Raw genomic sequence first — 14,780 nt, forward strand, 5'->3', positions numbered from 1 at the left:
ACATGGGGTGCCAGACAGCTGTAATTTGCATATAAAATCATTCTTTGTGCCTTCACACTGTCAAACTCAAACAAAAACCCTTAAATACACCAATCAACCATAACAATAAAAGGAATGACAGGCAAGGTGAAAGCACTTCTGCATCCTGGCACTCATAGGTGCTTCTGTGGCACTTGTCACCCACCTAAATATTTCTGAACCAGTCCTTCTGCCTAGGAAGTTTAAATAACATGACAGATGGCATGGCTGTTAGTGCCAGACAGGTTGGTCTGAGTATTTCACAAACTGATGATCTACTGGGATTTCCACACACAACCATCTCTATGGCAGTAGTTTCCAACCTGGGGTCTGGGATCCCCCAGTGTGGTCTCTCAAAGAGCACATTGGGTCACCACAGCTTTAAACATTCAGAGCCACTGTGATTAAAAATTAAGACCATGTCCACACAGAAATGAGCTGAAGTGTGTCAGCTCAAGTTTTTTATTCATCTTGACATTTCGTTTACATGGAACTGGCGCTTTGGGAGCCTGAAAACCCAAACTTTATAAACTAGATCCCAAAGTGAATAAATGAGGGGGGGGTCAAACATAAAAAATAAATAAATAAACACTTATAAGGCATCCAATCAATTTTTTTCCATGTGCTGGGGTTAAGTGATGTCAGTGAGCAGAACCTCGTGTCTATCCTTGTAACCATGATTTGTCCTGAAAATTTATTTAATAAAATGAGTCAGAGAAACACCACAGAGCAAATGATATGCTCCTATAAAATAAATAAATAAAAAGTAAGGCTATATGTTGTCAATTTAACTCAGTCACAACACAGTATTTATGTTGAGAATATGACTAATAAAATCATGAAATGGTCTGTACTTATATAACGCTTTACATATGTCACATTCACCCATTCACACACTGATGGTGGAAGCTGCCATGCAAGGTGCTCAACCATGACCCATCAGGAGCAATTTGGGGTTCGGTGTCTTGCTCAGGGACACCTTGACATGAGCTGGATAGGGCAGAATTGAACCGGCAACCCTTGGGCTACAGGACAACCACTCTACCCACTGAGCCATACCTTATTAAACCAGGTGCCACTCCTGTCAGCTAAGAACAGGAAACTGAGGCTACAATTCACACACACTCACCAACACTGGACAATAGAAGATGGTGAAATGTTGCTGGTCTGATGAGTCTCCATTTCAGCTCCACATTCAGATGCTAGGCTCAGAATTTGGTGGAAACATCATGAAAACATGGATCCATCCTGACGCGTACCGACAGCTCAGGTTGCTGATGGTGTAATGATGTTGGCGATATTTTTTTTAGCACATTTTGGACCCCTTAGTACCAACTGAGCATGGTTTAACAGCCTACCTGAGTAATATTATTGACCACAGTGTAGCGCCTTCTGATGGCTACTACCTGCAGGATAATGCACCATGTCCCAAACTGTTTTCTTGAACATGACAATGAGTTCACTGGAGATTCTCATCATGGATGCAGCCGACAAATCTGCAGCAACTGTGTGATGCTGTCATGTCAATATAGAGCAAAGTCTCTGAGAAACACCTGGTTGAAACTATGACATCAAGAATTAATTCAGTTCTGAAGGAAAAAGGGGCTCTAACTTGATACTAGTGAGGTAAACCTGATGTTGGGACTTTTTGAGGACGTTATTTTCATGTCGATTGTGGATGAAGATTCAAAACTCACTCAGATATTTAAAACTAAACTTCAGATCTTGCTAGAGAAGCAAAAAAATTCATTTAGGGTTAAAGCAATTTTACAGAAACAGCCAAAAAAAACCCACAAGTTACCAAGTTGTAGCCAACACTGCAACATCCCTCGAAGCGTTATCTGAACTGTAGCACTGAGGGTAGGAGAGTGGGAGGACCTTGCCTTGGAAGAGCAACAAAAGACATTAAGAACTGATTCTTTCTAATCCAATTGCCTACAATAATAATAACAATAATAAAAAGAAAAGCAATAACACAAAACATGAAAACAGATTTAGGTTCTATGCAATTTTTAACCAGCAAAGTTTATTTATATATAACAACAGTACAAAGTGAATCCTTGGCTTGCAAAATAGGTGTGCTTCATATTTACAATAGGTACACAATAATATATTATAATAACAAAATCAAAGCAAATAAAAACAAGAGAACAACCTTTTTAAATACTTTAAGTTTCTTACAATTTTCACAACACTTTTATAAAACAAAAACAGACAGCCATTATTATTATCATCATCGTCGTCATCATCTTCATTATCATTGCCAGTAATTACTATTTTACAGTACTCCAGTGTCTACAAAGGGTTTGTTTACAATGTGTTTAAAATGGAAGGATACTCATTTTATATTGAGTGTAATACACCGATCGGGATTTCAGTTCCTCTGTCTGATGCCGTAAAGTGAGACAAACAGAAAACATCAGGAAAAGCTTTGATTTGGATGAGGCATGTCGAGCCAGTCCAAACCAAAACGTCTGCTTGGCAACACGTTTCACCGGAAGGAAAAAGAAAAGTGCATGAAGCAAGTTTAATGAGGAACCTGCTTCATCTGAAATGATGTAGTGTTCGTGAGCATCTCTCCAAATATCACACAACTGGCAGGTAAAAGGGATTCTGCACTGCAGAAAGAAACGTTCCTCTCTGTTAAACTAAATTAAAAAAGTTTTGAGAAATAGGTGTACAGCATGGAAACACATGCAGGAGATCATTTAGAAACAACAGCAAAGAAAACAAGTCTCTTTCACATAAAAAGGTGCATTCAGCCATGATTTAAGACATTAACAAATGGAGGAATTACTGAAGACTTAATTATGGTGCAGATCAATATAGAATAACAGGCAGAACTAAAGCTTGAATCAAAATGCATGCAAAGACCTCTGGACAAAGAGAAACATCCTGATATTATCTCTGAGAGAAAATAAAATAAAAAAATCAAAGCCATTTTTAACCAGTCTGTGTGTCTGATTTTGTTAATCACACTCCTGCATACAGGTGAGCTCATCTAACAGTTGGAAGGACTCTGTTAAACACATAGTTCATTCCTTGGAAGAGGAAAAGGCATTAAGGTCCTGTTATAATGACAAAAAGCATTACTCCATACAAGCAATGTGAGGTATGAGGAGGATACAATTCTATTCGCTGAAACTGGGAAGACGCCATAATCAAAAGGAAGATGCTTTATGCTTTGCTTATGTTCTGTGTATGTGCATCATTGTATCTTTAGACGGCTATTAGAAGATCAAGGAGCAAAAAGATACAGAAGTGCACTGCACCACCACTTTGACTTATCTTGTCATCACTGTGTGATCCTTTGTTCTTGTTTCCACTAACACGTTACTCAGCATGACCAAAAATTGCCCCTCAGGGACAAATAAAGTGATTTTGAATTTAAACTGCAATCACACAAAATGTAAAAGAAAAAAAAAAACTGGAGACATTTTTCTCAAATGGATCCCAATGGTTCTCAGAAGAGATCTTATGAATTTCAGGAGAAAACTGTCATATTTTTGCAAGAACTTGCTTTAAACTAATAAGTAGGGGAAGCTTTGTCAGATTCTTTTTTCTTTAATTGGGAAGGTACTTCTTCCCTCTCCACCAGCAAAAGGTCAGTTGTATTGCAGAGGATGCCCAGAGGGAAGAATGTGAGACAAAAATCCTGCATTAAATAAAGCTGCAGGTCTATTCTGTTGTTCTAAAGACAACTACAAGTTAGTTTTAAGGTCAGATTTGAACACAGAGGCGAGATGTTTGTTTCCAAAAAAGTTTGGTGTGATTTACCCTTTCTGAGGATATCATTATCTCTTGTGTTTATTGCAAATAAACATTCATAAACCCACTTGATACAAAGTCAGAGTTATGAGATATGGTCACCAGTTTTTATTCTTTTGTGTGGATAAACAGCTTCTTCTGTTAGCAGATACTCTTTTCAGATGAGGGAACAAATTCCAACTCCTCTAACTCGCTTCTGCCCCCGCTGGCCGGAGACACTAACTGCATCTCAATCCTCACCTCACCTGACATTTCTCCTCGCCTGTTAGTTTGATGTTTTCTCCTGATCACACTGTGCACACAACTGACTCAGATCAAAGAGCAGCTTCAAAGCTGGAGCAGGAAACCAAAGCTAAAGGGGTTCTCTCTCTTTCTACCCCTCCATCGCTCCTCATTTCTCAACACTTCTCTTCAAACAGCTCGGGCGAGCGGAGTGTTGCATGAGGCAAAGTCTGCCTCAGCCAGGCCATACCCTCTTCCCATTTCCTCTTGCTTTATCCCACAGTTCTCAGCTGTGTCTCAGTGCCATATACCAGAGAAAAACTCAATGGACTCTGCAGCACTGAGTGGACTGGGTCCTGGCTGAGAACTAATAAGATGGGGGATGCTAAGTGGGTGGGTCTCTAAGGCCACAGAGAAAAGAAGCACCTTTCGTCCAACTTTCCATGCTCTCAACACACACGCCTTTAAAATGACCTATTTTCAAGTACTTGATGTAAACAATAAGCAAACATATGTGTTGGAAGAAAATGAAATCACCAATCCACAGGATGGAATCTACAGTTTGTTGGCATCCAGCTGAAGTCTGGAAGCTAGCATTAGCCTTTTAGCTATTGACAGTTTGGCTTTAAGTCAGGAGATGCATCCATGCAGAATGAAACCTCCTCCGTTCCCTTGTTCCAGTTTAGGTTTCGTACCTTTTTTACCTTTCAAAACTCACTATTCCAGTTTCATTATGCTTCCGTCTGTACAACAAAAAATATGTCCTCCATAAAGCATAAACCGATTGTGACACATTAATGAACAGTTGGAAACACAAGTATCTTTTGGCACTTAGTCAAACTAGACCCCACACAGAATTCTTATTATCCAGACTAAAACTATAAATCCATAAATGATGCTCCGATAAGATCTCCCTTTGACTACAGTAACATCTCAAATGGCCATCTTAAGTTGGCATGACTCATTGGCACTTCATAAAACCAATAATGGACGCTTAAACATTTTTAAGTGCATGCACTACAAATAAACTTCCCTAAAAGATGCACACAGGGGGAATATTATGGGCGTTTAAGCCATCAGAAGCCAGTTTCTTTCACTGGAGTTCGAATAGCTGCTGCTGTGGCTGCACATAATGTACTTAACGTACTTAACAGGCTGCAGATTAAAGCAGTAACAGGCACAATGCAGATGCACTCTCTCTCTTCTAGCAAAAAACTGTTCACCCTAAGTAACCTGAAAGGATTAGAGGCCAGAATGGACAAAATAAGAGGACAAATATCAGCAAATATCTACGTAGCTCAGTTCAACTGAACCAATATTATTGGCACAACTCAAAAAGACATATAAACAAATAAAAAAAGGTACATTCACATACACTGATTGGCATTTGAGTGGTACATACACAGATGACCAAACTGCTGAAGAAAGCCATGAACACCAGAGTGATGCTGATCTGTAGTCACCTCCTAAATACACAGTACATTTAATCTCCATCATCCTCAGTTTAGGTGCAAGCATGCTGGCTGAACTGTGACCTTCACAAGTGGAGTTCCACCGACTCCTACACGATGATTTCCTGTACACTTTAGATTAAATATAAAGCAGGATTTTGTGTGAAGCATTAGTCCAAGAAGTGAAGGAATGAGAGAAGACATGGACCATGGCCAGTTTTATCACCAAGCTGCCCAGATGTGTGACACTCTTTACATCTTTATACAAAAATCAATGTTGTCTGGGATGCCTGGCGGATATTTTTAACTGCAACTGAGAGTATTTAAATGTACAGAGTAGAAAAATAAAATCTCAGCTGTCCGAGGTGAGATCTGCCTTTCACTTTTTTTTTTCTCTCCGTTTCACACTCGGATATGAGCTGCAACTTAGTAGAGACTAAATCTGTTTCTCCATTTGGTCTCACAGTCTTCAATATGACACACACTCATACACACCCACTCATGTCAACACCCACACAATGTACAACTTTCTGCCAAACTGAGAAAAAGAAACTAATCAACAAACTACAATAACAAACCAAAGCCATGTTGTTGCTTTCTTAGCAAACATTTCTTACATATACCGTTATCATTTCCAGCAGCAGAGCCTCTGTTTCAGTCTGGGGGAGGGGGCCTTCGCTGGCACCATTATGAAAAGAGGTGGGAGAATTACAAACTAAAGTAGTTTTATGTTTGTCCGGCTGTAGATACAGAGGTCTCAGGCTTGGTTCGTGGATGTAGTTCCCACGATGAGAGGTAAGCAACAACCTTTTCCGGGAGGTCCTGTAGAGACTGTGGTCTCGTCTTTTTTTTCTCCACTTTCTATTTGAGGAGAGGTCACCCTCAGCTCTCCAGAGACATGGCAGAGATGAGTTGCTCCACCTTGTAGGACAACCTCTGCTTCCTCGCCTGTTCGTCCTGCTCCAGTGCTGCAGTGATCTGTGCAAAACGAAGAAAACTGTGGTGAAATACCAGCTGTAAAAAATACATAATGTGGGATCAGATGTTGTTTAATAAGAGATAATCTGCTCCCAAATGTCACTGTGAAGTAGAGCATTTCTTTATTTGCTTTAATGTGGACATCACATGAAAGAAAAGTATTGCACTGATGTCTCTGTCTTTGAACACATACAGAAATATTTGTGCATCTTTTTGTTTTATCTTCTGAGCTCCATCTTTTAAATTTGGCATTTGTCAGGGTGGGTTCAAAAGGCATTCAGACAGGCCATCCTCTTCGTTCTCTCATCTCACGTCTGCCTTGTCAGGATGCATCTGTGTCAGCATGACACCAACATTCATAGAAAGGGCCCTTCACACTAATAGAAACCGAAACACTAATGCCTTCATTTCCTTTGATATGGATCCCAGTGTACAAATGCTGCAGCTCGACACGGTGCCTGAATTGCCACTGTGCTTGTCTGCTTGCTCTTGCAGACTACAGCCAAATGCTTCACTTTTTCTAAATAATTTATATTTCAGACAAAATAATTAATTGAAGAATCTTATGCAATATGTAATTCAACAAATTCTGAGTAAGTGATACATAAATTATGAATTTGGGGTAAAGTGTCAACTACAGTGTATCAGTCATCCATGTTTAGTAACTTAAAATTACAAAAAAAAGTACATCATTCTCTCATTTATTGTCTTTCAGACTCATTGAGTTGAATAGCAAGATTAGACATCAGTCATTGAGGCTGTACTGATTTTCAAACTAAGAAAAATAGAGAGCTTCCTAAACAGTTTTCATATGCATCACAATAGTCATTAATTCCATCATTACTAATGTGATTTAAGGTGTTAAGTTACTTACTTACTAAAATGTAATGCTGTAATGTAATGTTCTAAAATGTGTAAATCTTTATCAAAACAAACATTGCAGACATTAAAACTGGCCTATAAGCAAGCTAATGTTTGTTTGGCTTGAACATGTTCTTATTAGTATTTATAGACAAATGCATCAATGAATCAGGCAAGAATACAGCTGAGGGCCTTTATGAAGCTCCCTTTGTTATGTAAGAAACCTCCTTCCCTTTCAAAAATAAACTAGAGTAAAAACACTAGTGGAGCAGTAACAATCAACATTAGAGAATCTCTATCACAGAAGAATGTAATGGTGGGCACTGTAGTTCAAATCAACAACAAACCTGAAGGATTTTCATTGAAGTAAAAGTGTTCACATGTTTTGGTAACATATTCTAACACTAAGGGGTAATTAGAAGATATTCAGGCTTAGAAATCATATCAACATTCCTCTCGTGAAAAATTCCCTTGGCAAGAAATTTACTGAATACACGGTTCTGAATCCATGTTCTGAAAACTGCAGTGTTTATTTTTGTGCTTTCAGGTGTAACATCAGATCTCAGGTGATGGGAATGACTTATGTTTTTCTATCTGACTCTTTCCAGTGACTACGCCGCTACTCTAAAATGGTTAAACAGCATGTACTGGAAAAGATATTAGGAACTGTATTTTTATTTTAGCATGACAGTCCTTTATTTGCTGCTTGATCTGATGCAGAACAAAGTATCTGTCTGCCCGCCGACCATCTTCCACTCGTCTGCTTAAGTGCTCTTAAAGGCTGGCAGCTACAGTCATAACGTTTCCTCCTCCTCGTCAGGCCCGATTATAATCTATTATTAATCTGTAGCTCTTTATGCAGGTGCAGCTCCAACCACCATCTCCCAAATCCATTTAAGTAGGCTGCAGCTCTGGCCTGGTTAGCCTGACACACAGCTCTTTGTGAGGAGCTGAGCAAGAATGAACCACCATTAATGGTGCTGGATGATGTTTTTTTCAATCAGCACTCTGGTGGCGGACATGGCGTGAATGTACGTAAAATGCATTTGCAAGAGTGTCTGCGTCAGACAATTACATCTGCAGAGGCAGCAAAAGAGCTTGTATAAGATTCACAGAGAGCAAAGGGGAAGCTGACTGGATAATGAGTAAAAAGAGAAGCAATGTACAGGAAGGAAGGAGGGAGAGAGACAATAAGAGCTAGGAAGAGAAAAAAGAAAGCGATGCTGTGGTTGAATATAAAGGTCAGGCTAAAGCTTCCCAAAGGAGGAGCTGACATTAGAACCACAATGTCTCCATAAATGCTCTTTCTCTTTCTTCCCTGTCTTCGTCCCTCCTTTTATACGCTTCCTCTGATCTGAGAGTGTGTGTGCATTGCCTGTGATTCTGCTTCGCTGTATATAACAGATCGCCCACTTTAATTCAGCAGAGGGAGAAGGACGGCGCAGACTTTCACATTATTCTTGGATAGGATACATTGCCTTGTTAAACCAAGGTCTCTCCACACTTCTGGACTTTTCGGGGAAGCCTGCTGAAGACCCGGAGTAGACCTCGCTAACTTAGTCATGAACAGCACGGTTTCACAAGGGTATGACATATGGACGTTTAAGTGTGAGGCACATTTGCGGCCTGCCTTTTGTGCAAATTACGCTCGCAGTCTGTCTGTAATTAGTGGCTGATTTATGGCAGCAGCAGCTGATTGTGCAATCAGTGGCCAGGACTGCCCTCCAGGTACATCTGCAAGTGAATGTGCAGTTCAGTGGAGGGAATCTGTCTGAGCTGCATGTAAGTACTTAGAAATGATGATTCAACCCCCAAATATTCAATAAGCCCACCTCAGCAAAATGCTACAACAATCTATTTGTAAAATAAATAGAATTAATTTAATCCAGTGTAGTATAATAGAAAAGGGGGAAAAAACATTTTTCTTTAATTTTCTCTATTGTTTGCAGTGAAAAACAGCAATAAGAATAATATATGGTTAAAGCTCTATATGTCCTTTCTTACTTCTCACAGCACCTCAAAAGAAGCTGTTATTTACAGAGACATGCCTTTTATTTAACACCCACAGGAATTCTACAGGAACATTCATGTTTTTCCCCTCTTTGTGAAAAACATGCCGGCAATATCTGCAATAGACAGCACTTATATCCCCTATTCAGGTAATGCAGCCATAAATGCACAAGTGAATTAAAGCGTCAGTTTAAGCCGTTTGACACCTGTAGTTACAGCAGATGCAGTTTAATATTACTGAGCTGCAGGAGCAGCAAAACAAACCACTGAAGATTTAACCAAGTGGTCAGGCCATCGTTGCCCTTTCTCCATCGCTTCATGAGCAGTTTTGATTGGATTTGACTTGTGCAGAGCTAGTCAGAGATCCATTTATTTTGAATTAGGTCTGTTGCAGCAGGGAAACATCTAATACCAGCAGGATGAGGGTCTTGAGGACCAGGGTAGGGGATCACTGTTTTATTGTTGAGTGTTGGTGAGTGTGTGTGAATTGTAGCCTCAGTTTCCTGTTCTTAGCTGACAGGAGGCACCCTGTGTGGGCTTCTGCTGCTGTAGCCCATCTGCTTCAAGGCTGGACGTGTTGTGTGTTCAGAGATGCTGTTCTGCATACTTGGTTGGAACCAGTGCTTATTTGACTTCCTCTTGCCTTTCTATCATCTCCAACCAGTCTGCCCATTCTTCTCTGACCTCTCACATCAACATTCTGGTCCAGACAACTGCTGCTTACTGGATATTTTCTCTTCTTCAGACCATGCTCTGTAAACACTTGAGATGGTTGTGCGTGAAAATCCCAGTAAATACTCAGACCAACAACCATGCCACATTCAAAGTCTCTTAAATCCCCTTTCTTCCTCATTCTCAGTTTGAACTTCAGTAAGTCGTCTTCACCATGTCTCCATCCCCCAATCCCAAACCGAAAACTTGAGCACTCGCCCTGAGCCCCTGATGACTAAATGACATCACCTGCGTGAGGAGTCGAGGGTGACAGGCCACAAGGGCTCGAAATGCTTTAAATAGGATTGGGACAGCACTTTGAGACCTGCACTGCAAGGAGAGAGACGCCATACACACATATATATATATATATATATATACACACACATATATATATATACATATATATATATATATATATATATATATATATATATATATATATATATATATATATACACATATATATATATATATATATATATATATATATATATATATATATATATATATATACACATATATATATATATATATATATATATATATGTATATATATATATATATATATATATATATATATATATATATATGTATATATATATATATATACACATATATATATATATATATATATATGTGTGTATATATATATATATATGTGTGTGTATATATATATATATATATGTGTGTATATATATATATATGTGTGTATATATATATACACAATATATATATATAGTATATATAGTAGAGGTCAGGAAGCTCCTGTAAACGCCGCCGTGGGGAAATTAAACGGCGAAAAATATAACGACCCAGCGCCACAATACTGAAGAACATGTTTCACACGTCGGCTTCTCTCGGTAAACTCCGTGTTTCACGTGACATCGCAGTGATTTATGGGTAATTCCTTAGCGAAAGTTGGCATCGATGCTGACTTATGGAAAGGGGGCAGAAAGGGCTCAAAAATGTCCGCCATCATCCCTTGATCACTCACACAATTCCAATTGGAATACCACTGAACCCTCGAGCCCCTCGCGGGAGCGCGCCCGTGAGTGCAGGAGTGCTCAAGTGTTCCATTTGGGATTCGACCCATGACTAAATGTACGGAGTTGCTGCCATGTGATTGGCTGTTTAGCTATTTGTGTTAACAAGGAATGAACAGGTGGACCAAATAAGTGAATAGTTAGTGGATATATCTGTATCAGTAGTTTGATTTCCTTTCTTAACCTCTTAATGAACACATCTACATTAAATCTATTTAACCGTCACCTTTTTCCCCAGAAACTTACAGATAAAGTTCATGTTCTGCTCATAGATCAGGTTGAGCTAAATAAGGTTTATGCGTCTACAGAGATTCTCCTCCTGATTGCTTCGTGCCTTCAGTCATTTTTAAGATGCATTAAAGCAACACCGCAGCCTGAAGCGAGTGCTTTCAGGTGAAAGGATTTGACGGGAAATAACTCAAAATAAGCTCAATATTTTCTGAATTTGTTTGAAGTTTTTCTTAATGCTCATAGAAACGTTTTCTCTTGTGTTTCATTCAGTGGGTTTGCTGAAATAAATCTTCTCATGTGATTGGCAGATTAGCTGTAACCAATAAAGTGGCCAGTGAGTCTGTAAATACTGAAATTGTTTCTGGAGATAAAAGCACTATAGTCTGATGGGTAAAAGGAAAAGAAAACAAACAAAACAAAACACATGATTTATCAGAAAGAAACTCATGTTTTGTGTCTGGATTTCACTTACCTCCTCACTGTACTTGCTAACATAAGAGTAGATCTCATTGAGAGCACTGAGCATGTTGAACTCTGTGGAGTGGAGTCTGGCCTGTTCTGCCAAATAGGCATTCATGTCCTGGTCGCTAATGGCTGGCAGCCGGTTGATGTCAGCATAGTACCTGGGAAAGTAGACAAGATGAAACCCTTTAGATCACTTACTGAGTCAGTGTAATAATTTAACTGAGGTCTAAATCGTTTTATAGTCAAATTTTTGAGCCATAATACCACTTGAAATAACAATCGATGCCTGCTAACATTTACTCGCAAAGTGTCTTTACAGGTTTTTTTTGAGTGGTATATGCAAGAAGAAAGAGCTTTATGAATCAATTTTCACAAAGATCCAAGTTTTTATTGTAAGAGGAGACAAGAAAAAAGGTGTGTTAGTGGGGATTACGATGGTGGATAAAGTAAGGCTTCCTACCTCTCTACCCAGCTCTTATAATTGGGGATATCTTTAGCATAGAGCAGCTTATTTGATGGGGAGTCTTTGCCAAGGCGGTGCTCTGATGTGGAGCAAGAATCCATAAAGGTCTGAGCAACTACAGATAGACAGGCGTCTGTGATGCTGCTCTTATGGATGTCAAACACAAACTGCGGGTTCTTGATCACATTCACCCAGAAACGTAATGGAAGGCTGAAAGGTGGAGACAAAGAGGACAAATGAGGCCGAGGGATTATAAGAGTATTTTTCCATAATGACCTTAGGAAATTAGGTTAGCCTTGGGATAGAAATTTATCATGTGCCATCTTATTTTTATCTTAAAAAGAAGAATCTTACCAGTTGCTTTTCCATGTATGACGCACATCTGTGTCATAAATGCCATGTCTGTCTGCCTGCTCATCCAGGAAGTCAAACATGTATTTGATGGCCAGGGGAAGAGTACTCCCTCGATGGACCGTACTGAACAACGTCTCAAAAAGATCATCAACAAATTTCTGTAGCGTGCCCTAGTGGAAGAATAATACAAGCATATCAGCAATGAATGGGAAAGAAGAGATAATGTTATACCAAATGTAAGAAAACCGTGTGTGTGCTACATGTAGACCAGAGGATGGACATGTACCTTAGTGGCTAGCAGTCGTGTGAGATAAATCTCAGAGACCATCTTGCTTCCCCGATCTCCTTCCTTCTGGTCTCCGTGTTCGTGGTTTTTCACTAAGTGCCACACCTTAACGCCGCTTTCTAAATCAGGGGTGATCATGGGAGCGCGTGAGCGGAGGCTGTCCGGGCTCCCCGTGTAGCGGAATGAAGAGTCTGTCCAAGACAGAAATAACATGACATATAAGGAGTTATAAGTAAATGATTGGGATAAGTAAAATGCTTCACTAATGTCTAGCTTCATGTAAGTGTGACTCATGTTAAAGCTGAATCTGCTGCAAAAACTGTACTGATACTGTAGGTACTTCTTTAAAACAACAAAGTAATATCAGGAAAGAGAAGTCCTGGTCTCATGCATCAGACAGATTAGTTGCAGTACTCTTGATGTGTGAAAACAGGACTCTGACACCTTTTTGTCATCCCACATGAAAGTCAGAATTATCTATGCAGGAACCAAAAAAATGCTGCATATTTATTTATCTACTTATTCACTGTTTAATCCCTCTTTCTCTGTCACAAATTATGAGAAAATTATTAGCTTTTTATCTCCCTCATCATTCATTCTCCTTCTTACATAATCACTGCCTCATGGCTATGCCTGGCCCCACTTAAAAGGGCTCATTATTGTCTCTTCCCTGAACGCCATGTTAAAAACATCCCTGTCACAGTCTAATCAATGCATCAAAAGATCCCCAATTTGTAAGTCATTGTAGCCATCGTCCTTCATCCATACATCCCCCCCCTGCCTGCTTTTGTGTTCCTGCCTCCTCACTCACTCAGAATGATGCCGGCTTCAGTTTCCCTAATTAGTCGGCATCTACTCAAGGCAGACAGGTCTCTAGAGATTCAGGATCTGAGGATCCCTGTGAGGATCTCTCTCACCTGGCTTCAAAGGCTGAGCTAAACAACAAAGCATTTGCTGCCATTAAAGCCCCGTATACCTTTCAAATAAGGCCAAACTGCACCTCTGGAGTGGCCACTGGGGACAAGGAGGGGGTTTAGATCCAAAATCCTATCCTTATCCAGTCACTGGGTTTTTACTGTACAAATCCCCCCTATCCCACTTCTGCCCTTCATCCCATCTGCAGCCTTTTCCTAACTTCTGTGGCACTAAGCAGTTCCTTGAAGTCCTCTCTTTTGCTGCAGTCCCCAGCTCCTGGACACAGCTAGTCAGTAAGGGAGTCTATTCAGGCTGATTTTAAACCAAGGGGGGGTGGGGGGGTGCTGGAGCTGTAAATTGAGTCAAGATGCTAAGTGCTGAAAGTGGAATTGGTATGAATCCATCAGCAGGTGTCGAGGTGCAGCTGTGCCTGCTGTGCCAACCCATGATTGATGAGGGCCAGGCTCATGCCAGCACAGTGCCCACTCTCTATGCCGTGTACACCCAGCAGCCGCAACAAAAGAGTGAAGAATCCCAACTTTAAAAATGAGTTAAAATCCATCCTTTTATTTAATATATATTTATATAATATAATAATATGAAAATAACTACACAATACAAAGAAGGCCTTACACTGATAATTACCATCAACTTCCCATCTCCCTCTAAACCTTCTATGGTGTTTTGTTTTGAGAGCTATACAATATTCTAAAGGTCATTTCAGATCATCTTAATAAGTTCTGTTAAAAATGTCTCTATCTTACACTGAATACACTATGAATAGAAGTGTTATTTTCCACAGTTATGACAGGTACCCGCTCTTTTCAATATTTGTAAATAAGCTTAATTGCTTGGAGGGATAAGGATGCTCTCTCAGCTTGTTTTTCCATGTGCAGCAGTTTAAAGGCAGCATTCACCTCTTATCCCTATTCCTGATAATTGGCCACGCTCACTTATCTTTTTCTGTTTGTGTGAAGTATCATTCACACAGAATAATTAGC

The 14,780-nt window shown here is 39.7% G+C and overlaps 1 protein-coding gene across 1 annotated transcript in view; it reads right to left on the minus strand.

The window, feature by feature from the left end:
• Positions 1 to 2,024: 2,024 nt before the first annotated feature.
• The window catches only part of plxna2 (plexin A2), a 200,374-nt gene continuing 187,618 nt past the window's right edge, over positions 2,025 to 14,780 (minus strand). Inside the window, exons 28-32 of the mRNA XM_042004363.1 lie at positions 12,865 to 13,055; positions 12,579 to 12,748; positions 12,222 to 12,434; positions 11,769 to 11,919; positions 2,025 to 6,437 (exon numbers count right to left, since the gene is read on the minus strand). Of these exons, the coding sequence (XP_041860297.1) occupies positions 6,342 to 6,437; positions 11,769 to 11,919; positions 12,222 to 12,434; positions 12,579 to 12,748; positions 12,865 to 13,055 (821 nt within the window). The 3' untranslated portion in view covers positions 2,025 to 6,341. The remainder of the gene's footprint in view (positions 6,438 to 11,768; positions 11,920 to 12,221; positions 12,435 to 12,578; positions 12,749 to 12,864; positions 13,056 to 14,780) is intronic.

The sequence above is a fragment of the Melanotaenia boesemani genome, chromosome 13, assembly GCF_017639745.1.
Source record: "Melanotaenia boesemani isolate fMelBoe1 chromosome 13, fMelBoe1.pri, whole genome shotgun sequence".
Classification (NCBI taxonomy): Eukaryota; Metazoa; Chordata; class Actinopteri; order Atheriniformes; family Melanotaeniidae; genus Melanotaenia; species Melanotaenia boesemani.